Source organism: Vespula vulgaris, chromosome 5 (assembly GCF_905475345.1).
Source record: "Vespula vulgaris chromosome 5, iyVesVulg1.1, whole genome shotgun sequence".
NCBI lineage: Eukaryota > Metazoa > Arthropoda > Insecta > Hymenoptera > Vespidae > Vespula > Vespula vulgaris.
The window spans coordinates 9248475-9275830 of NC_066590.1; the positions used below are offsets into that span (position 1 = coordinate 9248475).

The 27356-nt window shown below is 33.0% G+C and overlaps 6 protein-coding genes across 12 annotated transcripts; 1 reads left to right on the forward strand and 5 right to left on the reverse strand.

The window, feature by feature from the left end:
* Window positions 1-132: 132 nt before the first annotated feature.
* On the forward strand, window positions 133-7319 carry LOC127063841 (tetraspanin-9). 2 transcript variants are annotated; one of them, XM_050994103.1, is made up of 5 exons: window positions 133-296; window positions 4757-4871; window positions 5693-5884; window positions 5963-6145; window positions 6228-7319. In XM_050994103.1, exons 2-5 carry the CDS (start codon window positions 4809-4811, stop codon window positions 6561-6563), a joined length of 774 nt encoding a protein of 257 aa, XP_050850060.1. In that variant the 5' UTR covers window positions 133-296; window positions 4757-4808; the 3' UTR covers window positions 6564-7319. The 2 variants fall into 2 exon arrangements, with proteins under 2 accessions (XP_050850060.1, XP_050850059.1); XM_050994102.1 differs by having other exon boundaries at window positions 138-306.
* On the reverse strand, window positions 6942-9899 carry LOC127063842 (uncharacterized). The gene is made up of 4 exons (XM_050994104.1): window positions 9575-9899; window positions 9156-9365; window positions 7550-7900; window positions 6942-7476 (listed from the first exon to the last, which is right to left on the reverse strand). The coding sequence occupies exons 2-4, from the start codon at window positions 9324-9326 to the stop codon at window positions 7390-7392; spliced, it is 609 nt and encodes a 202-aa protein (XP_050850061.1). The 5' UTR covers window positions 9327-9365; window positions 9575-9899; the 3' UTR covers window positions 6942-7389.
* Window positions 9900-10037: 138 nt separating this feature from the next.
* On the reverse strand, window positions 10038-13580 carry LOC127063831 (dentin sialophosphoprotein-like). The gene is made up of 3 exons (XM_050994078.1): window positions 13197-13580; window positions 10581-13094; window positions 10038-10444 (listed from the first exon to the last, which is right to left on the reverse strand). The coding sequence occupies exons 1-3, from the start codon at window positions 13290-13292 to the stop codon at window positions 10178-10180; spliced, it is 2877 nt and encodes a 958-aa protein (XP_050850035.1). The 5' UTR covers window positions 13293-13580; the 3' UTR covers window positions 10038-10177.
* A 296-nt stretch (window positions 13581-13876) lies between these two features.
* Window positions 13877-16986, reverse strand: LOC127063835 (uncharacterized). Of its 2 annotated transcripts, XM_050994089.1 has the most exons (8): window positions 16780-16982; window positions 15777-15969; window positions 15311-15694; window positions 15156-15190; window positions 15020-15073; window positions 14714-14948; window positions 14315-14610; window positions 13877-14232 (listed from the first exon to the last, which is right to left on the reverse strand). In XM_050994089.1, exons 1-8 carry the CDS (start codon window positions 16894-16896, stop codon window positions 14176-14178), a joined length of 1371 nt encoding a protein of 456 aa, XP_050850046.1. In that variant the 5' UTR covers window positions 16897-16982; the 3' UTR covers window positions 13877-14175. The 2 variants fall into 2 exon arrangements, with proteins under 2 accessions (XP_050850046.1, XP_050850045.1); XM_050994088.1 differs by having other exon boundaries at window positions 15156-15694; window positions 16780-16986.
* A 969-nt stretch (window positions 16987-17955) lies between these two features.
* On the reverse strand, window positions 17956-20406 carry LOC127063660 (uncharacterized). Of its 2 annotated transcripts, XM_050993657.1 has the most exons (6): window positions 20311-20406; window positions 19747-19818; window positions 19577-19663; window positions 19027-19402; window positions 18853-18927; window positions 18589-18730 (listed from the first exon to the last, which is right to left on the reverse strand). In XM_050993657.1, exons 1-5 carry the CDS (start codon window positions 20404-20406, stop codon window positions 18881-18883), a joined length of 678 nt encoding a protein of 225 aa, XP_050849614.1. In that variant the 3' UTR covers window positions 18589-18730; window positions 18853-18880. The 2 variants fall into 2 exon arrangements, with proteins under 2 accessions (XP_050849613.1, XP_050849614.1); XM_050993656.1 differs by lacking the exon at window positions 18853-18927 and having other exon boundaries at window positions 17956-18730.
* LOC127063659 (uncharacterized) lies at window positions 20234-27000 on the reverse strand. Of its 4 annotated transcripts, XM_050993654.1 has the most exons (5): window positions 23209-23770; window positions 22804-23134; window positions 22062-22607; window positions 21479-21766; window positions 20234-21349 (listed from the first exon to the last, which is right to left on the reverse strand). In XM_050993654.1, exons 3-5 carry the CDS (start codon window positions 22605-22607, stop codon window positions 21263-21265), a joined length of 921 nt encoding a protein of 306 aa, XP_050849611.1. In that variant the 5' UTR covers window positions 22804-23134; window positions 23209-23770; the 3' UTR covers window positions 20234-21262. The 4 variants fall into 4 exon arrangements, with proteins under 4 accessions (XP_050849611.1, XP_050849609.1, XP_050849612.1 ...); XM_050993652.1 differs by lacking the exons at window positions 22804-23134; window positions 23209-23770 and adding an exon at window positions 26845-27000; XM_050993655.1 differs by lacking the exon at window positions 22804-23134 and having other exon boundaries at window positions 23209-23771.
* Window positions 27001-27356: the final 356 nt, after the last annotated feature.

A 27356-nucleotide genomic window follows, 5' to 3' on the forward strand; every position in this document is an offset into this window, starting at 1 on the left:
CGATCATTGGACTCAATCGATCTTTCTTAGCCAAGTCGAAACAAATTCGCTGGATCACCATGAGATGGCAGTTGTCTCAGAAGATCTCTGAAGAGAGGATGGAGAACGGATGTGCGAGGAGAATTCTGCGCGGCGTTTCGTCTGCAGTCGATTCGCGTACTCGAAACAGTCGCCGTAAACGCGACTCGACCTTTGACTGCAGCATCCATGAAGAAGCTTTTGTGATTCGCGAAGAAAGAGAAGCAGAATTTTCTTTGACAACAATAAAAAGGAACATCTTGTTTAAATCTTCTCTCGTAAGGATCCGTAAGTTTATTCATAAAAGAGATATTATTAAGAAGGTATGATCATATTTTCGCGCCTTTAACGACGATTATCGTTCTCGAATTTCGATATTATTTGAATTTCTCGTAACGAGATTAAACTTATGATCAAGAGTTCTTCGCGATGATCGCGAAAATATATTTTTTTATTTTTTTCATTTTTTTCCCTTTATTTTGTCTTTTTATTCCTTCACGATTCACTTTCGATATTTTATGCAATGGCAATGCATGTTAGTATACAATTACGCGATTGCATCACGAATTCCAACGCACGTATATATGTACATACAGCGCGTTCTTTTCTAAGAGAAGCTTTTTTAAATGCAAAACGATCCATTTGTTGTTCTGAGTTATATCAAGACGTTCACGTTCTCGATTATTTTCGTTTCTATTACTTTTTCTTTTTTTTTCCTAAGTGACTCGAACGTTTTACTTCGTCATTACTTCTTTTTATTTTTTCAATGATTTTCTACCCTCCTTTTTTTCGAATCATCTTCGGTAAAAATTTACGAAGATATACGAAGCAAATCTACGAGATATTTTATTCTTACAAGTGGACATTGTTACGTAAGCAAAGTTGACTACGTACATTATGCGATAACGATCTCTCGTCGAAGTTCATAATGGAGTTAATGCGAAACGTTAGACGAAACGTAGTCTCTTAGAAGGTAAACGGTTCCTCAACGATTTTTTGCAAGCGAATTCTATGAAATGTAAACCAATTTATTTCAAAGAAGAAGAATAAGAAAATGAAGAAGAAGAAGAAGAAGAAGAAGGAAAAGAAGAAAAGGAAAAACTTTTCGATATTAATAATACATAAATGATAATTTTCATTTAAAGAAAATATGAACGATAAAAATAATAAATAAATTTTAATCGTTAGACGATTTCATTTTCTCATATTTAAATAAATAAAGAAAGTATTTACTAATACAAGGATATTTCTCGGACGATCACAAGTAAATCGATCGTGCGAAAAATGAAGGCACGTAGTAGCAACGTCACGTAGTCGATTTCTCTTCCCACGAAACTCAACGAATACAATCGAGTTTATACATTCTGTTTATTAAAACGAAGCAACGAACTTATTGTATTATTTTCTGATTATTCTTCCATTTCTAATGTTCGTGGGAAGAAAAAATGGTGAAGAGACAACTTAGAACGGACGAATGGTAGCGCTAATAAGACGTGACGGTGTGTGAAACTCGTTCATATAAAAAGAAGAACAAGTATTTATCTTTCCTCTGCATTTCTTTCTTTCGTATTCGGACATATCCGTTCTATGTAACCATAACCATCTTTGCGATTCGAGACGTTTCTGTTATGAAAATATCTTCATCTTGATGAAACGCATACATATATACAACATGTATGAACGATAACCCCTTTAAATGTAATCCCTCGTTCGAGAAACCGATCACGTACGTGCCGTGTGGAATTAAATGATGTCGCGTTGATAAATGTGCCGGCCCTTTGTTCCCGATACTGCATGCACCGTTAAGTCTATCTCTTTCTTTTTCATACGTGGGAGGGTCCAAAACGTGCGTTCGCATATTATGTCATGATTACCATACAAGATCATTCAATTAATTACGAACTATTTATACATATATATATATATATATATATATATATATATATATCTTCATAGATACGACATGTTTGTGCGAATTGATTTATCTATCGATCGATATTAACCCAGAATAAGACAACGAGAAAACCAGAAAGATTCTTGTAATGACGATAAAGGAATATTTTCATTGTGTTACTCTTTGTTCATCTTTCCATGATTACGTCACGTGGGAAGTTGTAATCACGTAGGTAGCGTTAATGCTAATATGCAATAGCTTGGATAGAGAAAGAGAGTGAGAGTGAAAGATGAATAGAGAGACAGATAGATAGAGAAAAAGAGATAAACAGAGAGAAAGAAAGAGAGAGAGAGAGAATTGTGCGTGTTATCTCTTTTACGTTTAGGCACCATCCACACCGACGTGTAACGGACGGTGAGGAGCGGGGAGATCATAGATGATCGCAAATTGTCCGCAATTGGCAGGAAGTCGAGGCAGAGGGAACCGTTTCTACGCCCCCTCGTAACTCTCTTCGACGTTCATTAGCGCAGTCGCTTCTGCGGTTCCATTTCCCTCGAGCGAATTGATTTCAAGTACGATTAACGCCCTCGTACGAAAGAAATACCAACGCGTATCGAAACTTTTTTACCCTTCATACACCTGCCGCTCAAACGAATTTCCGACGAGTCTTCATAATCGATAAGCTTTAATAAAATTTACGTTCCCACTTAACGAATATATCCGAACGCCAAATATTCTTATCTCTCTTGGAAATATATTTTATTTTTTTTTTCTTTTCTTTTTTAATCGAAAAATCGATTCGTGTGAAGTTAAACGAGTTATATATATATTTTACAGTCACAGGATGTAAAATGAGAACACCGATGAACGCGTTTAACGCTAAAGTTTCGATAAGGTAAATCAATATTATTTAAGAGCGATAACGAACGTGTGTGTATGAAATAGAAAAGAGAGAGAGAGAGAAAGAGAGATTTATAAAACATAGAGAGGAAAGAAAGAGAAGTTAAAGTCAAAAAACAAATCTACTTTTAAATCGCGAATATAGAAATGCCAAGAGCACGTGGTCGAGTTCGTATCAACGAGTGACTTGTTCGCGCGCGTTTTCATAACGCGTTGAACGCACGCCGTACGCACACGAATGTATATATTCAAGGTAAAAGCTTCTCTCTTCTCTCCCTCTTTCCCTCTCTCCATCCCTCTCTCACTCTTTCTGTCATGTTTTAACGCAACGAGAAACTTCCTATGTTACTGCTTCCTCGTTAATTCCTTGATTAGACCACGTATTTATGTGTATACATACATATATACACACACACACACACACACACACATATATATATATAAACATACATACCTCGTATCGTTTCTATAATGAGAGAATCTACGAAGTTCGTCGGCTACGATCGTTGATCGCATGGATTGGATTATTAGAGTGTCTATTCACCAAGAGAGAGAGAGAGCAAGAGAGAGAGAGAGCAAGAGAGAGAGAGAGAGAGAGAGAAGAGAAAGAGAGAGAGAGAGAGAGAGAGAGAGAGAGAGAGAGAGAGAGAGAGAGAGAGATACATCAGGATCTGTATAAATTGTGCGAGCTGTTTCTTCGAGATACGATTAGAGAGCGCGATAATCCGCATGGCTGCCTCATCGAGAGAAAACTTTAATAATTCAGTGAAATCGCTCATACGAGTGAACACGTCTACTACTACTACAAATAAGATTATCTATAAAGGAAAGAGAAAAAAATATGTACGTGTATATATGTATATATGACGACACGGGACGGAAATAAAAATTACACGTATGTTCCGCTCTGACTTGAATAAAAATAAAAATGATTCGAACGGTTTGATAATGTTAGGGATTAATTAATTAATATCATACAGAAATTGCGTAATCAATCATTTTTTTTAAATTTGTTCAATGAAAGTTTTCACTTTTTCTTATGCCATAAATATCTATCGAATGATAAAAAAAGAAAAAAGAAAAAGAAAGAAAATAAAGAAAAAATTCTACTAGCTGACAGTATTTCATTGCACTTGTTTTTCTTGTTTTCTTTTTTCTTTTCTTTTTTTTTCTGAATCACTCTATCTGTCATTCTATCTACTATAAGTACTCGTAGGAAAGTGACGTAGGTTCGACCTCCAATATGGGTACCCTTCGAAGGAGATACCACTAAGCAATCCCTCCCTCCCACCCTTTCTTCCTCTCTCCCCTTACAAATCCACGCGATCTCAATACCATGATCGCGATTGTAAGAGCGTGTAGGTGAGAGGCCGTGTCTGCGGTGTGTCCCGTTAGGGGACCTAGAAGGCCCACCGGGGCCGGAGAGTCAATCGTATCGAGCATGGTCCCAGACACATTACGGAACGGATCCTCGTTCGAGGAGGATCGTTATTTTACTAGTATAGTTCGACACATTCTGTCCAATTGTTTATTTCGTGTTCGTGTATCTTTTTAATTATAATTCGTGATTATTTATTTCTCTGTTTGTTTGTCTGCCTCTCTCTCTCTCTCTCTCTCTCTCTCTCTCTCTCTCTTTCTCTCCTTGTTTTCTATATGTAAAAAGAAAAAAAAAAAAAGAAAAAGGATTATGGATACATCGAAAAACGGCTGAGTGCTGAAGGATTTCCCCCAAAGATTAAATCCTCTTTAATCTCAGAGGTATAGAAGAGATATAATGCGAGTGAATGAAAAACAAAAATAAAAAAAGAAAAGAGACGAAGAAAATGTTCGGACCGTCCAATATGTATATCCATGTATTTATATCGGTGAAAGATTATTTTCGATTGTTTTCTGTTCGCGGTAAAGATCGTTGGTATCCTCCATCCTTTTTTTTCAATCTTCTAGGAAACAGTGCCAGTTCCCCATCGGAGGAACTTGAAGGAGGTGGGATCGAATCATGGGCCGCACAGGATACACGTGCATAAGGCACGTCTTCTGCTCCCTCAACGTTCTCATATGGGTATGTACATGTACAATTATATATATATATATATTTATATATATATATTTTATATATATAAATAAATATATATATATGTCTATAGACAGATAGATAGACAGATATACACATACATATATACATAAGATGTTCTCCTTTACTAAGTTTGTCCTTCTTTTTAGTAGTTATATTAGCTTACGAGAGTTGACCCGTTAACGGGTTTTTGTCACAAACTTCCGAAAGTCTAGAAATTTTATGCGTGTTGCATATACAGCTAGGAAAAGTTGACCGACAAAGGATCAGAATCGAATGGAAAAAGTGGAGAACGGCACATGGAACGACGGGCATTGTAATTTGCTCGGTACATTCCAGTGCACTTTCCGGCCTCTCGAATTTATTGCCACTCTTCGAAACATTCGCTACGAGAAGGGGGAAACTCTAAACGGGACGTTGAACCGTGCTCTATGAGCTATGAACTTACGGCATCTAAGTAGACGATGATCCACGCCACTTTGCCCAGTCTACCGACGAGAAGTTACGCGTTATAATTTTTATACGGTTTTTTCTTCTTTTTCGAAACAATATCTTTACTTGCAATTATGCAAGTAAATACATTATCGTTGAAATTATTATAAAAATGTCGATGGATAATAAATATTAAAAGTAACGAAAAATATTTTAGAATTATAATTTACACGATCTTTCGACTTATACGAATATCATAATTTCCCGCCAATTTTTCTATAATTACCTATATGATTCGAACTAGTTACCGAAGTGAACTCACGTGAGAATAATTCGTTTCGCAGAAACCTGATCGCGATTGTAATTCATCTTTACAGTTATGCGCTTGTGGAATTTTGGGTGCTGGCCTTTGGTTGCGATTGGCTTACTCAGGATACACGACTTTGGTTCCGCAATACAGTTTTGCATCGGCTGATTCTTTGTTACTAGCGGCAGGATGTGTAACCTTCGTTATTGCTTTCTTCGGATGCTGTGGAGCTTGGTTCCAATCGAGATGCATGTTGATTACGGTGAGCAAAACATACTAACAATTGTCTCGATCAATAGACTGTTTTCGTTCTATCACGTATTACTTCGTCCTGGTTTAGTACTTCAGTCTCGTTATACTGATGTTCCTGGCTGAATTCATGCTCGGTACACTCGCCTTTATATTCCGCGAGCATCTCGCTAGAAGTCTTAAAGAAGAATTGCTATTTGGCATTGAGAGGCATTACAATTTGACTAGAGAACCTGGTACTCTACCTGCTGTTTGGGATCATATACATACCGAGGTAATAACAATGTATAATAAAACTTCATATTTAACTGTCAAGAACAGTTCTTCGATTAATATCAAACAATCTTTTGTTTCAGTTTCATTGTTGCGGTGTTCGAGACTACACCGATTGGTATCAGATCGATGCGTGGCCAACGGAAGATCGAGTACCAGACTCTTGTTGTATACAACGAGAAAGGTACTGTGGTAGACTCGATCCTGAAGGATTGAACAAAGAACTTTGGTACAAGGAAGGTTGTGCATCAGCCATTCAATTATGGCTGGTTACAAGGTTACACGTTGTTGGTACCGTTGGATTGGTTGTTGCTTTTCTTCAATTATTTGGACAAGTTGCCAGTATGATACTCTTTTGCACAGTTAGGCAAAAGAAATCCTCACACACGTACAAGAGCTATGATACTACCAATACCTAGAATTTCCGCTGGATCTTAGACGAGAGTAGCGTCTAAGATCCATAAGATTGTCGTTAGATCGACATAATTGTATTTCGATTCCGCGACGATTCCATTGGTCTTTCTCTTAAGATAAGAGCAATATACGATCGTCGATCTCGCGATATCGTCATGCGATCTTTTCCTCTACGCTCTTTATTAAGAACGAATGAACGAGCGAAGACGAAAAAGTCGAAGAGAAAGAAGCCCGAGATTATTCGAGAATATTTCTCGTTTTTCCGTTCGATCATGCTCCTTCGAGCTCTTTCAAGAGAAAGATTTTGTAAATTTTGTTCACACATATATACATAATGCATATATATATATATATATATATATATGTATGTATATATGTAAATATATATGTATGTACGTACATTTTCTTTTGATCGAAGCTCTTTCGGATTAGGAACTAGAATCGTTTAGCTTTAATTCTCTTAGAGAATGATGCCTGGAATTGTATTTATTTATATCATTATAATTACCTAACTCTCATAGTTTGCTTAGCGAATATAAAAATGTCTTATATATATGTATTTTTTTATATATATGTACGAACATATACATTCCTACGAGCTTGCGATAATATTCTAGAGAAATAGTCATGTACGAGACTCGAAGGACGATTAGGAAATATTCCAGCTTCTTATCGTTATTCTCTCCAAACTTCCTTTAGTCACGCCAAAAATGTTGTTTTTTTTATTGTTTATTTAATAATAAACAGTAACTTTATACGAATATTTTGTTCGATGGCATCTTTTTTTTTTAAACCCAACAAAAAATAACAACTGTTTGATAGTTATTTAATTCATTGAAGTCCAATAAGCTTTCCTCCGATCTGATCTAATGTTTCACTTATATTTTCTCCCACTGCCTTCTTAAAATTTTGTGTCGACTGAAAAGAAACATGTAATCATGATAAAAATGTTTAGGAAAACATTGAAATTAATTATTCACTCGATACTTACGCTCAATGCGGAATTTAAAAAATTACTGAAATTTTCATAGCCGTTAATTAAAGCTTTTCCAATACCGGCAAGATTATTTCCCGTGTTACCATATTTCTCTTCTTCTTTTATTCGATCTAGCAAAGAAGTTGGCATGAAGAAATTCACGAGTAAATCATTGAATGGCAATGAAATCGTTTTTTCCGTGAGCGATTGTTCGGATTCGTTTTCTAGGTGAACAGTTTCGCGAATCTTTGGAGTATTGGTAAAAATATCAGAAGGATATCGAAAGGATTCCAAAGATTTACGTCCTTGATCCAAGAGCTCGGACTTTGCTGTGATCACCGAGGCGATGTTTTTTGCTGCGATGGTCTGAAATGAATCAAATTTTTGTTTGCGTTTTTATTAATATATTAATAAAGGATTGTTTTTGTTGTAACGTTATGAGAATAATGATTAGAAGTCATTGGAAAATTTACTAGATAAAGATGACAAATACTTATAATTTACAAGTTTGTAGTAAGTCGATCACATTACGACTAGATTTCACGAAGATTTGCCTATGTTAACAGAAACTTCATTTCTTTTTTTTTTAGTTATTGCACAAACACATATGCGCGTGCACACGTGCTCATATCGGCCATATGTTAATATAAATTTTTTTCTTATTTTAGCGTATTGAATCTATCCTTGAAGTTATGTCCATGTTTTCAGAAACAACCTGTACACACACATACAAAAATGCACGTATGCACACACACACACGTACGTACACACGCACATCCTACGCACGTATGTACGCACGTATATACATATTTATTCAATACAGAATTCGTTATAATGTATTACGAAATGAAGGTAAAACAAAAAGGTCGGGCAATTACTTTTTTGCAATATTTATAAATGAGGTATTTATATTTATGGATTGCGGTCGATTGTGATGATTATTATTTGTTTTCTTTTTTTTTTTCTTTTTTTATTGCAACATTTTTTCACGACATATTATTACCTCAGCTCGGTAGACAATGATGTTTCTGGCCAATGTAATCGTATTGATAAATCTTCCTATGCCGATTCTTATAGTATCGCCAATTTGAGCTAATAATTCCTATAAAAATCGAGGTGAATATTTTTGACCTTTCCGTATTTTGTTTTTTTGTTCCTTCTCTTTTTTTTCCTCGATGAGAAGTAAACAGAAAAAGATAAATATAGAGAAAGAGAGGAATAAAGAAAAGGAGAGTGTGTGTGAGGGAGGGAGGGAGAGAGAGAGAGAGAGAGAGAGAGAGAGAGAGAGAGAGAGAGAGAGGGAGGGAGAGAGAGAGCACTTTCGAATAAAAACTCGAATTAAAAGGAGGAAGAAGAAAATTTTTTTTACGTTTTTGTAAATTGATCATATGGAAATATTTATACCTAATCAAAAACTGTCTGTATTTAATTACAATGATTGCGATATGCTTTAAAATAATAATAATAATAATAATAATAATAATTTTAAGACTTCTCTCAATAATCTGTTCGTAATTTTTCCCTGTGAATTTTCGAAATTACTGGTAATATTATAATACGAATAACAAATTTAACGAATAACAAATTTAATAGAAATTTATATTATTAACAAAAATCTTACTTGGGCTTGCTCCAATTTCGATGGTTTTTGAATGTTTTCTACGTTCAGTCCCTCAGTGCTGAGGAGGAATTTCGTTGGTTCTTCTATAGGATAACAGTTTGACGTAGGAAGACATAGAAGGAGAAACTCAAAAATCCATAAAAGTAGCATTCTATTTGAGAAAGCACCCATTCGATAAAGTTCTCAACGTGACTGTTTGAAATGTTAATGCTGAAAACAATGTTGCAATGTGAATAATTAACATGAAAAATATAATTAAATGAAAATTCATGAAAATCGTATAATTCTTATTTAATAAGAAAAAAAGTTGATTTGAAAGGTGTTATGAAAAGTTGGTCTACCGCAAATCAATTAAAAAAATAAATAAATAAATAAAGAGAAAAAAAAGAAAGAAAAGAAAAAAAAAGAAATAGACATACCTGTTGTATTGTAAAACAACGGTTTGTTTCGTTAATTAAATACGTTTTAATTTTTACGATCTTTGGAGTTACAATATCGATTTACTTTCTTTTATTGAAATTTTTTTTAAATCGACGGTAAAATTTTTATATCTGCACATTTATACATTTAACATTATGAAAATTGTTAGAATATATTTTATTGTTACGAATTAAATAACAATTATCATTGAATTATTGTTCCGACCGTAACGCTGTTCACTTAATGACTGACGAACTTGCAATAACTGGCAACGGACTTGAAGTATTCTTACGACACTCAGCTACTTTCCCTTTGGTATTAATGCTCCATGTTTGTGTAAACGAGAGCAATGTGTAAACTGTGTTAAGACCTTACAACGACTACAACAAGATCTTCAGTATAATATTATTCAAGGTTTGAATACGTTTGATCAAAGATAAGGTTGATTATTAATGGGTAGATTATTAATACAAATAATTTATTCATTCATTATATTTCGTTGCATAATTTTGGTTAATGTTTTTATATATAATATTTATATAATATTTAGATATAAGACATTACACGTTGTCGATTATTAATTAGAAACAAAGTATTAAATGTCAAAGCAATGATATTAAGTCTCCGGGTATGTTTAAAACTTGCTTCAAAATGCTTGATAACAAATTAAAAATGAAATGAATTATATGTCCAATAAGATTGAATATAGTTTCTAATAAGGATTCAGGTAGAGAGAGTATGTCTTCTACAAGAGAAATAATTCCTTTAAGTAAGCTTCCTAGAATTGGTATACGAATTAGGAAATTAAAAATCGATGTGACCAAGCCAGTTATAGGACTTAGTATGAAGGACAGTAGATTATATACAAACTGCAAAATAAATAGAAACAGTCAGTTAATACAAGTATAATGAAAAGATAATATAATATAAAGATTTTCAAAATTTTTTTATCCCTGATGTTATAAGCAGAAATATTTAATGCGGTAAAAGATTACTATTAAATACCTTTAATATGGTGGACAAGAGATTCTCTACAAATGTAAGCAGAGATTCATTTTGTCCTGTTTCCGTTAAGCTAACCCCATCATTATTGTTATGACTGCTGGAATTATCAGATGATCCCGATTTGTTACTATCTTCACTTCTTTTATGTTTTTTATTGGTGTGTTTGGAAGAACTACCGTGGTTCTTAGAATTTTTATCATCTTCTGAACTGTCGTGGTTTCTATAGTCATTGCTATTTCTTGATCCGCATTTGTGTTTAAATTCATTGCTGTTTTCTGAATTGTCATTGTCTTTAGATTCATTGCTGTCTTCTGAATTGTTGTTGTCTTTAGAATCATTGATGTTTTCTGAACTATCTTTTCGTTTAGAGCCATTGCTCTTTCCTGAACTACCTTTCTGTTTAGAGCCATTGTTGTTTGCTGAACTACCTTTGTGTTCAGAGTCATTGTTTTCAGATTCATTGCTGTCTTCTGAACTGTTGTTATCTTTAGAGTCATTGCTGTTTCTTAAATTACCTTTCTGTTTAGAGCTATGGCTCTTTTCTGAATTGCCTTTCTGTTTAGAGCCATTATTGTTTGCTGAACTGCCTTTGTGTTTAGAGTCATGGCTGTTATCTGAACTCTCATTGTTTTTAGATTCATTACTGCCTTCTGAACTGTTGTTGTCTTTAGAGTTATTGCTGTCTTCTGAACTGTTATTATCTTTAGAGTCATTGCTATTTCCTGAATTACCTTTTTGTTTAGAGCTATGGCTCTTTCCTGAATTGCCTTTCTGTTTAGAGCCATTATTGTTTGCTGAACTGCCTTTGTGTTTAGAGTCATGGCTGTTTTCTGAACTCTCATTGTTTTTAGATTCATTACTGCCTTCTGAACTGTTGTCTTTAGAGTTATTGTTGTCTTCTGAACTGTTATTATCTTTAGAGTCATTGCTATTTCCTGAATTACCTTTTTGTTTAGAGCTATGGCTCTTTCCTGAATTGCCTTTCTGTTTAGAGCCATTATTGTTTGCTGAACTGCCTTTGTGTTTAGAGTCATGGCTGTTTTCTGAACTCTCATTGTTTTTAGATTCATTACTGCCTTCTGAACTGTTGTCTTTAGAGTTATTGTTGTCTTCTGAACTGTTATTATCTTTAGAGTCATTGCTATTTCCTGAATTACCTTTTCGTTTAGAGCTATGGCTCTTTCCTGAATTGCCTTTCTGTTTAGAACCATTATTGTTTGCTGAACTGCCTTTGTGTTTAGAGTCATGGCTGTTTTCTGAACTCTCATTATCTTTAGATTCATTACTGCCTTCTGAACTGTTGTCTTTAGAATTATTGCTGTTTTCTGAACTGTTGTTATCTTTAGATTCATTGCTGTTTCCTGAATTACTTTTTTGTTTAGAACCAATGATTTTTCCTGAACTGCCTTTTTGTTTAGACCCATTATTGTTTTCTGAATTGTCTTTGTGTTTAGAATCATTATTCTTTTCAGAACTGCCTTTGTGTTTAGATTCATTGCTGTTCTGTGAACTCTCATTGTCTTTAGATTCATTGCTGTCTTCTGAACTATCTTTTTGTTTAGAGTCATTGCTGTTTCTTAAATTACTTTTCTGTTTAGAGCTATGGCTTTTTCCTGAATTGCCTTTCTGTTTAGAGCCATTATTGTTTGCTGAACTGCCTTTGTGTTTAGAGTCATGGCTGTTTTCTGAACTCTCATTGTCTTTAGATTCATTACTGCTTTCTGAACTGTTGTTGTCTTTAGAGTTATTGCTGTTTTCTGAACTGTTGTTATCTTTAGATTCATTGCTGTTTCCTGAATTACTTTTTTGTTTAGAACCAATGATTTTTCCTGAACTGCCTTTTTGTTTAGACCCATTATTGTTTTCTGAATTGTCTTTGTGTTTAGAATCATTATTCTTTTCAGAACTGCCTTTGTGTTTAGATTCATTGCTGTTCTCTGAACTATCGTTGTTTTTGGAATTATTGTTATCTTCTGAGCTGCCTTCCTTGGAGTTACCATTTCCTGATTTTTTTGAATTATCTGATTCTGTATTGCTTTCCTTGGAGTGACCAAATATGTGGTCTAACAGACCATGTGATGGAGAGTCTGTTTTGGAGTGATCAAATATGTGGTCTAACAGACCATGTGATGAAGAGTCTGTCTTGGAGTGACCAAATATGTGATGTAACAGACCATGTGATATAGAATCTTTCTTGGAGTTATCATTTTCCAATTCTTTTAAATTATCTGATTCGGTATTGTCTTCTTTGGAGTTTTGTAATTTATTGCCTAAAATGTCATGAAATATAGAGCCTTCCTTGGAGTTTCCATTATTTTTCTCTCCTGATACTCCGCCCTTATCATTAGGAAAATGTATAATATTCTTTTTTGCGTCTTCATCATTTTCCTTAGATTCATCAACTTTTTTTACTTTGCTATCATCTAATTTGCTATCATCAATATTTGAATTATGATTGCCGTCCAATACATTTCCATTATGCGGATCACTATTCGGATCTTCATTTACAGCCGACTGAGATAAAATATCAACAATTTATATTAAATGTACATGTATTTAATTTTGCAGTCGATGTGATTAAAACTTCTACATTATTTTCTTCGTTTATATACTTACGTTCAACGCAAAATTGTCTTGATATGTCGTATAACGACCCAATACGAGATTCGTTGAAATAATTAAGAATAGAAATGTACATATTAACTTCCCCATCTTCGAAACTGTCCTCTCTTTCCACTTTCGTTATTTCTAAACCGTCTACAGTGGCTCGTAAAGGAAAAATGCAATGAAGTCGAGGAATTTCCTGATTATTTATTTCTTTCCGGGCATTTAAAATACTCTTTTTTGGTTTATCTTACTGATAAGACGATTTTAAAATAATTGTTAAGTCGAAGTAAATATATTGCTTCTGTCTACTGAATTTGTACCTTTTTTAGTGATATGCTTAATTTCTTCGTCCTTGTTAATGACTTAACGTATCTATATCTTAAAATAAATGCATTTGCTATCTTGTTTTTTTTTTTTCATAAGCTTCTAAACAAATATTGATGCAATTTAATACTTTGGCCGTGAAACTTATATTGCAATAAATAAGCGATTAGTCTTGTAAGAAATTCGCATAGATATATGGTAACATTATATATGGTAACATTGATTTATTAAATGTCGATTGAACATTGTAATGTTCGTTGAACAAAGAAAATATTCGACGATGGTATTGATAATAAAAATGGGAGATATAGAAAAAAGAAAATAAAAAGCACTGGAAAAAATTATAATTAATATCGTCATATAAATTTCTCGTTTGTATGAAAGCAATCTATTTACCAATTATAATAGTTTCTTTATCAATTATAACTGTTTCTAATAAATAATAATAATAATAATAATAATAATAATAATAAATAAAATAAAATAATAATAATAATAATGATGATAATAATAATAATAATAATAATAATAAACAAATGCACCAACCATATGAATACAACGTGTTTTCTTCTTGCTACAAAGATCGTTCGTATTAGTACCAAAAGAAAATAATTATAGAAATACAATATATAGTAATAAAGATGATATAAAGATGGTCCAGGTCTCAACCAACATTATTTCTGAGCAATTGATTTACCGCCGTCAACGTGGAAATCGGTATCTGTAAGGAAAAACTTAACTTTTATGATCAAGATAATTAAGAAGAAAAAATTAAAAAAAGAAAAAAACCGAGGATCATTTACATTAAAAATATCATCAAAGAACGATCCGGGTTTATAAGTTTTTGAACCAACAAAAATGATGTCACTGCCAGTCAAACCGTCGGTATTCACTCGTGAGATAATTTCTCCGGATGCACTGGCCGCACCAGATGCAGTTCCTGATGTGGCGCTAGACGTGGATGCTGGGATTGGAACCGAAACTGGTATCACCGAACTCGATTGTATTATTTGTTTTCTCAATGGACCAGTGCGAAATCTCTTTCTTAAGTACCAATGATTCAACACCGGTTGTTCTGGTGCCGTATTAACATTACTACCTATGTGATGTAACGTAACGAGTTAAGCTTACGATAAGAAAAACTATGAAAAGTTTATTTATTTTTTTTAATTTATTTTTTAATTTCAATTTTTATTCCTTACCAATCGCAGCATTGCCATTAGCTCCAGCATTAGCTGTAACGACTGCTTTCGAAGATATCAAGCCATTGATAGACGTAGTAGATTCGTTTATCTTTCGATTTTCTTCGACCGATCTATCACGGGAAGTTGGGATCTTTTGTACATTTTCGAATGCACTCTTGTCACTGACGTAACCCGAATTCGCATCAGGATAAACATTTCCATATAGTTCTGCTGACGTACCTACTGGTGAAGACTGAATTTTTTTTTACGATTATTACAAATACTATACTTCTTACAAATATTTTAAATTAATCGAATACTTACGTATTTTGATTCGGGAACAGGTTCGTTGACCAAGACTAACGATTTTGAAGCTATCTAAAAATAAAATTTGAACTTTTGTAACATTCCATTTAGATGAGTTGAAATTTATTGATAGAGAAAGAAAAAAAATATTCACTGCTCTTTGGTTCTTGTGATTTTTCGGTATTGATCCTGAAATTAATTGTATGTTTGTATGACTTGTGGAAGGTTTAATTGACGCGGTATTACTAGATACTGTATCATAATGAACATTATCGGAAATAGGTTTGTTTTCATTTCCGTTTAGGACACCTTCGAGTCCAGCTCTGGCTGCTGGTTGATTATTTCCAAGTCCAGCTTCTGCGAAAAGATTACCGGCAACAGGATTATTCAAATTTCCACTTCCATCTAGGACTCCTCCAAGTCCAGTTCTGGCTGCTGGTAGATTATTTCCAAGTCCAGCTTCTGCGAAAAGATTACCGGCAACAGGATTATTCGAATTTCCACTTCCATCTAAGATTCCTCCAAGGCCAGCTTTAGCTCCTGGTAGATTATTTCCAAGTCCAGCTTCGGCGAAAAGATTACCGGCAGCATTCGGATTATTCGAATTTCCACTTCCGTCTAGGATTCCTCCAAGACCAGCCCTGGCTGCTGGTCGATTATGTCCAAGACCAGCTTGTGCGAATAAGCCACCACCTAACAACGATATCCACGTTTCTTCATCTTTCTCTTTCTCTTAAAAAAAAAAAGTAAGAACAAGAAAAGATTTTTTTCTCACCTGTGTTTGCATTATTACCGTTAAGTAGTCCACCTAATCCAGCAGATGCTTGTGGACCAAACGGTGTTCCAGCACTTGCATGAAGTCCTCCACCGGTTTGAGAATCACCAAGAAAACCACCGAGACCAGTTTCAGCATGATATCCAGCAAAATTCACACGGACACCGTCTCTTGTGAATTGTAAGAACGGTAGCTACGATGAATTAAATGCTATTTTATATCGAAGTATGTATCAATAAGTATCAATTTTGATTACGTTCTAAGCAAATATTGGATAAACAATATGGAATATTATATGTCTATTATTCCTTTATAATAAATAATATTTATAATAATAATCTTTTTTTATAATAAATAATAACCAATTGATATTTAATATTGAAGCAATTATCGTTTTTATGTACGATTATAATCATTAATTATGTTTGACAGAGAAATTTTAAATTGCTCGACAGCTCGTTATTTTTTAACTCAATAGTAGGATTACAGTCGATTAAAAATAATTTTTGTTTTAGATGGTTCAAGAGTTCAATATCAGTGAAATTGTTTTTCGAGTAACGCAAGTCATTCTTCTTATCGAACGACAAATGCTTTGTTTTCTTTTTCAAATGAATTTTCGAGTGATAAGTAAATATTTTCAAAGAAAAAGCATTCAATTGTTTTTTAGTATCAATAGGTTTAAAAGTTATAAATGTTACTAATGCTACTAATATCATCAAATACAACAGACAGTTAAATATGATTGATGATTTAATCAGGTTACTATTCTAATGCTACTTTCTTTAATTAATTTTATTGTTTCTTCTTCATTTTTTTTTTATTTAATTACACTATTTCTCGTTTTCTTTTTGTTTAAATCGATCTTATAACAATCTTTAATATATTAATTTTGTCGAGATATAATTATTAATTATTAATCATAAATAAATCATTAGTAATTAACATTCTTCAAAAAATATTTTAAATAATTTATCAAATTTGAAAAAGTAAAAATATCACTTACCCCACCGAAAGATTGAACATTATCTTCGACTTTTCTAGCATCGATTAGAAAAGAAAAAAATAGAAAGAGATTCACTGCTAGAAGGACACTGCTAACGCTCACTTTTCTCGTCGCCATCTTCTCTTGTACTGAACGAACCAGGTAAGGCTACTGCCAACCAACACTGATTTCTAAAAATGCAATAAAGCTATCTCCGGTAGTAGGGAGAAACTCAGACGTTCGAACGTTAAAATCATCAGTAAATATCATGCCGTTCCTTCAATTTGTCATAGAGAGATTTGTCGATCGATTTGACATCCTTCGAATGTCATTACAACAAATTTATAAATGAGACTCGAGATGTAATGGATAAAAAAGGAGACCTTGATCCTCTCAAATGTTAAGATTCTTACAAAACCAGACGGCGATTTTTTGTTTTACACATATCAACTATATTTCATAACAATGTGAATAAATTTTTCCTCCTTTTTTTTCTTCTTTTAGTTATTACAGTTTTCTTCTTGTATCTTTTAATCGTCATAACTAAACTGTAGAATATGAACTTTAAAATTTTTAATTCTCTTAATTTTACGTAATATATGTAACGCGTGTTTTCTTGAAGAGAAAACACCGTCGGACGATGCAATACTAATAGTTAATGCTGATAGTCGGCTTGAAAACACATGTCGTTTTTCTTTTTTGAACTTTTTAATCATGCAAAAAATATTCCCTTCGATTATGTCTTATTCATGAAGCTTTGTTCATATATTCGAAGTCTATCATTTACATCTATGTATATATGTATGTATACATATACGTATCACGTATGCTCGTTCTTTTTTTTTTAATTTATCGAATTCGAAAGATACCTTGATTTCGTCTTTATTTTTTTGAAATCAAAGGAGGAGGTAATATATATATATATATATACATATATACAGACACACACAGATATATATATAGGAAGTGTAATAGATCTCGAGGACAATCAAAGTTTTACATAGGAGAATCACGTATAAGTTTTACATAGGAGAATCACGTATAAGATCGAATGAATCATTCAATATTCTTGAAACATGACTTTTGATCTTTGAATCTATTAAGATTACGAGAAGTTTATTCTTTTCAACGTTTTGCACTCTCATCGTCTGGGATAAATAAACAAAAAACAATCTTTAACGCAATATAGATGTGGAATCAGCGTCATTGCTTTTTATTCAATGAATATAATTATTTACGAAGCTATTCGAGCTTTTATCTCGAAGATGACTTATGTTCGACTCATCACTAAAAAACATTTGTATTTTACACTAATTTTACATTGACATTAAATTCATGCGAAGAAAAAAAAAACAATTATTCACGCTAATGCATTATCGTAAACGAATAACTGCATTTTCATACGTCCTCTAACCGGTTTTCACTGTTCGGGGAATTCTCGTGACGTGCATTACTATGATAATGAAATTCAATAGAACGAGATATTTCGGTAGTTATATATGGTTGATTGATAATTTATAAAATGAGAATCTATAAAATGACTAATTACGTTTTACACAATTTATAATCTCGAAAATTGTTGATCGTAAGAGTAAGTGGTAAAAAAAAAAAAAAAATAAAAATAAAAAGAGAAAATCGTAAAATAATTCGAGAAGAAATTAAACGAGAAGAAATAACATAAGTCAAACGAACGTAATCTTGGTATTTCGTGGAGCTACTTTATTTTGTAACGGTGGCTCGTCGTATGGATATCTCGATTTGTTCTTTTTCCTTGTTGAAATATTTTCAAATATTGAATCGTTTCGTTCCTTATCGATCGACGGCGCCACCTTGTTCTGAAGTTTGTCTTTTGATGAATTCAACGAAAAATGTCCGAAGAAAGTTCCGACCGAATCGTTTTCTTCGTTAATTTCCTCATGTACCTGATACATGTTAGGACCATGTTCGCTATCACCAAGAATTTCATGTACACCTGGAAAATAGTATCTATTATACCAGACTTTCTCTCCTTTGGGCGTACGTAACTATAATAATTATTATCCTCTTAAACGAAAGACGTCCGACGGAGATTATTAATACACGTTGCAAACTCACCGTCGAAAGAAATTCTTACGTAAAGTATTTACAAGTGCCTCGTAGAACACACGTCGTCAAGATGATGAAATTTTTCTTTTTTTCATCAAGATCGAAAATTATTCACAATATTAAATGATATTTATCGTGTTAATACTTTAACATTAATTCTCTATTTTTATTTTTAATCGATACCTCCGTAATTTCCATGACTTCCATGATTACCGCCATTATTACCGCCATGACCGTTACTTGAACAACAGTGATAATTTCCAAGAAGAGAATGTATTTGATGAGGTTTGTAAAGGGCACCATGATGGTTAATAAAAAGTTTCGTCAACGAATTCAATCCAAAAGGATCTTTTTGATGGTGTCTTGGATATCTCGATGCCTTCTTTTGCAATCGTTCGTTTTGTATTTGCTCTCTTCTTAGTCTCTGTTCCTCTCGTTGAGCCTGTATTCGATCACGTCTCTCCTGACGTCTCTTTTGAATTTCATCAGCGTTTTCTAATCTCTGCGATGAAGTTGTTTTTACGAGACTTCCAACCGCCTCCAAAGTTGAAATTGGGATCTACAAGATGAATACGGATCAGTTTAATACGTAAGACGTTCGATTAGAACGTTCTCTTAATTTGATTTTAAAGCGAAAGCAGATACAGAGAGAGAGAGAGAGAGAGAGAGAGAGAGAGAGAGAGAGAGAGAGAGAGAGAGAGAGACATAGGAAGCAAAGTTCATAATACTTGACCTGAAAAATGTTGTCGATCGTTTCCTTATTTTCTGGTGTAAATGATTGCGCTACTACTGCAGTTTGTTTAACGGCCGTAATTGGAATCTATGTTGATTAAAATTATTTAATTAAGAAAAAGGAAAAAAAAGAAACGAAGATTAAAATAATTTTTGATCTTAAATACTTACGTTAAATATTTTATCGATTACGCTTTTCTTCTGGTCAAGACGATCTCCATAAATTTGACTTTGTAAAGCGGCCTGAAAAAATATTTACCAATAATTACACGAAGAAATATATTCGTATTGAATAGTACGAGCTACGTAGAACGAGTTAATATATTTACATTGTTCGACTTTCTCGAGTCTTTGATATTGTTAACATGTAAATATTTAAGATCGAGATTATAAAGGTTAATAAAATCGATTTCATTCAATCCATATCATTTATATATTTATATTTATGAACTTACATTGTATATATTATCTACGAGTGTTCTGTTCTTTTATTTGTCATCATCAATGTGTTGTTTATTTATTAACACTCTTAAAATAATAATAATAATAGTAACTGATTAAATATTAATAATCAATAATTATAAAATAAAGCTAAGGCAATGAATTTAAAGATTTTAATAGGATGAAAAACTTTTAATAACGAACAAATATTTCCAAGTTCTTATTATTTACAAATGTTTATTATAACACCTCTACATTACATTACGATTACTCAATTTTGTTATTTAAACTTACATCCTCCAATGCAGCCGCGAGAGCAATGACACCAATCAGAAAGTAAACTCGCATGATCGAACGAAAAGGAAAGGTGCTGAGAAAGCTGCCTTTCATTCAGCATCACCGGTCCAGATACGATTGCCAGGAAGATCGAGTGAACCGATCTATAAGGGCGCGATCGAGAGATCCCACGCTGATTCTCGGCCAATCGGAATTCGGTTGCTCATGAAACTATTTTTTTAATCTCCTTATCGAGGAAAGGTGCTTTCTACATAACGCAATATCGATATGTAATGTACGGTCGTAATGTACGGTCAACGACTTCTTTTATAATCTCCTCTCCTTTTTCATATCACCAACATCCTTTTCTTTTCATCACTTTTTAATTTACGTACGTGTTGGCGATATATCGTGCGTGGGCTTTGTAGTATGTTGTTATGCAACTTAATATCCCAACAACTATACCGATTATGTAACTAAACATATTAAATTTGTCTATCCTCACATCGTTTGACAAGAATGAATTAATCGCTTTGAAAAAAGCTTTTCATTTTCAAATTTCTTTTATATCGATATAATACATTATAAAGAAATATATACTACAATATTTGATGTTTACGCGACATTTTGTTTTTACGATATAATTTGCAATACGGTTTACTATTTCTGAATATTATAAAAGAATGCTTATAAAGACTATACAGTTGTTATTACGTATTTAAAGCTATTAAGTATCTCAAATTATGTTACATTGTAGATACAGTTAATTTGTGATATTTCACGCGTGTAGTATCTATGTAATTAACTTCTTTTCTTTTTTTATAACGGATCTTTGGCTGTTTCATCGTTAAATAAGTATAATTAAATTATGACGTATTTTACATATTTTACGTCTAAGAGAAATCTGTTCCATTTTACACGTATCACATATGTATATACATATATATACTAACTGTCAACTGATCCGTTTTCAATAGGCATTGGGATTATCTTGCAAATACGTTCCTACTTGCTTACCAAGATCCTTTCTAAATTCATCCACATTAACATCCGATTGCTAGAAAAAATAAAGTTTAAGATGTTTAAAATGTTCGATTAGATATTCTTAAAAAAAAAAAAATAAATAAAAACAAAAAGAAAAAGAAAAATATGTTATATATAAAAATACAAATTATGTCGATCTTACTTTAAGGGCGTCTTGCCACTCAATGTTAAATAACCGAATCAATCCTTTGATGTTTCTAGTAATTATTGATTGAAGTTCGCTTCTTGTAAGTACTGGAGTTTGTTTCGTGTTCGTCATTGTGGCTTCTGTTGTTATTGCGGTTTCATTTCTATCGCTCATCATCGACGTTTTACTCGATTCCATCAACGAATCGCTGCTCGTCGATCTATTAGTTGTCGTATCCGGTCCAATACTGTTACTAATTATTGAAGTAATTTGTTTGATTGCCGATTGAGTATCGTTGAACGTCTGAAAAATTTTTTCATAAAAACACAAGAAAAAACTTCGAAATAATGCCTGGCGAATGGCAACCGGATATACAGCTGGTCATATTATCGCATAAGAAACGAGAAACAAATTTTCGCGATACGTTAAACGTTATATTAAAAATATACCTATTATAAAATATATTACTGATGATTCGTTTAATGAATCTCGTGCTAATGAATATTTATAAAAATTAAAATTTTTAAAATTTTTATTGATTGATTTATTTACTGGTTCTCTTCTTCCTTTTTCTTTTTTCTTTTTTTTTTAAGTTTACCTCAAAAGCGAGCTTCGCCAGAGTCCAAAAAAATCCTGGTCTCTGTTTACGAACTTGTCTGACGACCCTCTTTGTTTCTTCCGGCATGATAGAGTCCGAAATGATTTTATCGTTGATAGAATTTTTCGTCTCGAAATCCTTCTCGTTCGACTCATCCGATAGCATTCTTTCGAGTGCATTCATTTTTTCAAGAATCTCTTCATCCAACCAAACGTTATTCTCATCGTTTTCATCAGGACGACGTTTATTATCAAGGATATCCTGTGACGGAGCGATATAATCGTAGCTTGATGGATTCGACGGCGGAAAATTCAAACGATTCTTTCTTAAAATATTATTTTCGAGATCTGAATCTACAGGAGGTGAGTATTGATAATACGTTTCTGGTACGACATATTTGACACGATCGTTTGATTCAATTCGGTAATCGTCGTAATAAGTTCCGTACGGCATCAAGTATAAATTTTGACAATCAGACATGTTTGATCCAAATAAACCCAGCAAGAGCCAACCGGCGATCCAATGATGAAATAACAACGAAGGCATCTAGAAAAAGTTATAATTCATTTTTATTAGAGCTGTAAAGTTATTTTTATTAACGAAATTCTGTTAGTCGAAAGTAAAGTCGTATCGAAAGATTGTAAAAGTTCGGCTACGATCCAAAGTGAGAGTCACAGCGAGAGAATAAAGAAGAATCCGTGAATTATGTAAACTCGATAGGACTCATGGAGGAAGGTTTTACCAGAGAAGTAGCGAGTGGGGAATAAAGAAACCCATGCGATTCAACGAACGCCGAAGACTCTGGATAACGTTAACTCTCCCTCGAATCAAAGATCCATTCTTCTCACGTAAAACGCGTTGTAAGTTTTCCACGAAGAAGTCCCAAAGGAATGACAAATTTTGTTAGAAAGATCTTCTCTCATTCTACGATCATCGAAGTTACGTTTCTCTGTTCTGAACTTTTTTTTCTGTTTTCTCTTTTATTTTTTTTTTTTATTTTGCCAGAATTTTTACGAAAGATTTTTTTTCTTCTTCCTCCTCCTCCACCTCCTCCTCTTCTCCTTTTTCTTCTTCTTCAAGAATTCGTGAAAAGAAAAATCTTTATTTCGTTCGAAAATGTGTTTTTTTTTATCTTTACGTAGCTTACCTATCGTCCTTTCACTTTCTCGGAATATGATTGATAATAACCAATCAAGTAAAATTTCCGTTGATTATCATCGACACGTGTTAACACACGAAAGGATCGTTTCTTTGTAACAATAACGTTTTTAAAAGAAAAAGCAAGAGTTTGTTTAAAAGAAGGATGACGACGTTCTTAAACGTTCGAACGTTACTGTTCAATGAACGAACGGTAAATCGAGTTTTCTTTTAACGGAGATAGTGTTTCGAGCTTTACCGAGCGATTTATTATGCTTTAAGGTTCTACGTGACGTGTCTTATATCGAAGGCGTGAGTTGAATTTGATTTCAGGATATATTTCGAGGATTACGAAATAAATCGATGAGCAATCGATATCGGCCCATGTGATGAAAATGTTTCGAAAATTCGTATCACTTCGAGAATCACGTATGAGCACTTAGAAATTTCAATTTGTTATTATTAAATGTCCTACTTCTATATACGATTAATATCTTTATTCATTTCATAAATAAATTGATTTCGTTTGTAATTTCGAGCTATAATGTATTCCTTGCGAAAGATTTGTTTTGAATGAAAACGTAAATTTTGAAAAAAAGTAAAAAGAAAAAAAATTATTACTCTTTACAGTAATATATAATCGCACATGTTTATAACTGTTAAAATTTCAAGATTAATGTATATAATATAAATATAATCAAGGTTACAACGAAATATTATTCGAGTGTTTATTTTAATTTGAAATTATTTTTGAATTCGACAAGTTTACACCAATCAACGATTGGACTGAATGTAATTGCGCGTGTAAATGAAATCGTATTTAACCGATAATTTCATGTATTTTTTTGCTAAAACTCAAAGTGGTATTCATTTGTGAACATTTAGATATTATTTAAAACGCAAAACAAACATTGGCAATTTTCATTATCTAACTCCCTGTATCGTTAAAAGGTATAATAAGTATCTTGTATAAAAGCGAGTGACTATTGATTTTAGTAAATATTCCTCGTAAATTGTAATTTAACATTTATTTACGTCATGGTGGAAACGAACGGAACGTAAGATATTTTCGCTCATAATCATTTACCGTTCAGAACGAAATGGTTCTTTGTAAAATGACATGCGTGCAACGACATCTTAGGTGAAGCATTACGAATCGAGAATCGTAGACTCGTAATAGCGAATGTTCACGAGACTTTCTAACACAACTTCCTTGACGTGGAACGTCGTAGCAGGAAGATTTTGTTCGATTAGAGAAGTACGCATGGTGATCGAACTAATTCGAGAACAATTTTTCTTTTCATTTCCTTTCATTATATTTTTCGATCTCACGGGAGATCGTTTGTCGAATTACGTGCACTTATTTTTCGTATAGCATACGCACTTAAACACGCACGCACGCATACGCGCACACACATACACACACGCACGCACGCACAAACACACACATAAAGAGAGAAAGAGAGAGAGAGAGAGAGAGATACGATCGGTATCGATATTTCGATCGATCAATAGATCGATCTACCGTGAAGAAAATAATGACACTATTGTGATCGTATCGACGTATATATCGTAATTTCTTATTTTTAAAAGAGAAACACTTTCCTTTCTGACAATCTTTACGATCAACGATCATCGAGTAATTCGTTCGTTCACCATCGTCGATGGATCGCACGATACTCGAACGTCCTTGCTTTCGTGGAACTGGCGGAATCAAACGACCACGTGGACCTTAACTCGGCACTTAACCGGCCATCTTTTACTTTCACTCTCGATCGCTTCCAAGACCACGTGTTTTCACGTATAAACGTAACACCATTTCTTACTTAGTATTATACTTAGACGCCCTCGTTCTTACTTCATCGTTAATTAGTTTCAAAGCTCATCGATATCCCAACGCGATATTCTCGTGAGTCAGCGTATTAAAAAATTATTCGTTGAGATTACCAATATTATCGATTTTAATATTATTCTTTGTATTTTACGTATACATTAAAAATTTTAAAAGTAATCCCTCCTTTTAATATAATTTTGTACTAATAATAAGTAACGATCACGTGTTTTGTAATATAATTTTTAATACTTCAAATAAAATAACAATTGGATAATTATAAATCTCGAAATATTTCCACTCGCGTGCACAAACCGTAGACAGTTTCTCTATTACGGAATTAACGAACGTTTCGCTATTATAATTAGTTCGGTCCGTAATCACACGGATGCATGACTTTCTCTCTCTCTTTCTCCTTCTCTCTCTCTCTTTCTACGATAAGATTGTTCAAAGAACAAACGTTCTTTTCTTATTCTTTAAATGGTAATTTAAAAGACTTATCTTTCTTTAGACGAACCGAACACTTAGTTATAAAATAGTCGCCTTAGGTTGTGGTCGTTTTGCATCACTTTTCTAACCAGTAAAACCTGTTTCTAGATTATTATGAAATATTATTTTTGGAAGGATATTGACCTTAACTCGGACCTAAGGACGGTTCGGTTCGAATAATCGAAACGATTGACTATTTTGGATCTATTAACGTTTTCCTTTTCTCTATTTTACAATCAATTTTCTACTACTCAACTAACAAACTAATAGGCGTTATGTAAGTTCGTCTTTTGTAAACATGTACATCGGGACTTGTGTAATTCTTTATCAAACCGTAGACGTAAAATTTTCTTTATGTCAATTTAACAATATAACGAGACGAGATAATAAGCGTGAAATAATTGAAAGGAAAATTTTTAGGCTCACCGTAAACAAAAGAATCGTTCGTAGAAAATTATTCTTTACTGAGACTACGCAAGAAGACATTTCTCTCAATCCTCGAAGAGAACTGATCACACTTGCTTTTCCTCGAAATATCTCACCGTAGAGTTTTGTAGAAAAGAAAAAGAAAAAAAAAACAAAAAGGAAAAAAAAAGATACATAAAAAACGAAAATAAATAGCACTTATGTACAATTTTGATTAATATATACATTTCACGTCTAATTGCTGCGTAAATGACATATATCGAATATAAGAAGAAGTTAATTATACATTTCTTATTCTTTCCTCGTTTGTTTGTTCGAGAACGATTTGAAATCGAACACGACGAAATTTAGCAAGGTTCGAAACGGAAAACAAAAAAAGATTTAAATTAAATCTGATGCGAAACGATGCAACAAAACATTAAGCGAACGGTCGTTAATGTTATGCAAATCTCTGGCAGGTGTGTCGTCCGAAGCTAGTAAAAAAGAAAAAAGAAGAAAAGAAAAAGAAAAACGAATAGAGCAGTGAACTTTACATAACGGAGATTTAACAGACTTGTAGTTATGAAATTTCTCGTCGTGTCTTCTTTTCTTTATATTTCGCGAATGACTGTAATGGCGTTAACGAATCTGGCTTTTAACTTTTACCGACTTCTTGCAAATTGCAACACTCCGTTCGTTTTTGTGTTAAACGAGTTCAATTCTGCACGTTTTGAAACTGAAATCGTTCATTCGAATCTCGTTGAAAGCTTTTATTTTCTTTTTTTTTCTTTTTTCCTTTAACGTAACAAAAATAAAAAAAGAAAAACAATAACAATAAACAATTAATTAATTTAACGATGAGATCTTATTACTTTCAATAAAATCTTAATAAATGGAAAAATAATTTCGTCCTTGTCTTACCTTCGAATCTTTTTCACAAAAAATATCCAATTTATTCGCAAATACAGAGATTGATTTGTTACGTAGTCGACGGATCGACCTCTTCAACGTTTTGTTTGAAAAACTTTTAATCTATGGAATGAATCGAGCGCGAAAGTAAGATAGAGTGCATCTTGTCGAGCGGTAGAAACGACACTAACGAGATGAGTCTCTCTCTCTGGCCTTCCAATGTGTTTTGTATCAGCTACGAAGGTCGTCTACATTTTTACGAAATATCTTTGGCTTTCGTGTTTGAACTGAACAAATCCACTTAAATTCTTTATGGGACTACCCTTTGTTAGTCTCCCACTCTGACAGTATACGTCATCTTTCCATGTCGTAATATCATATAAAAATTTCTTTCTATACAGTCTAATAACTTTCTCAGAAATGTTATAAACTTTGTCAAATTATGAAGTTATCATTACTGATTTATTTACAAATTTTATAAGAAGAAATAAAAGAAAAAAAGATTTGTTAATAGTCTTCGATTA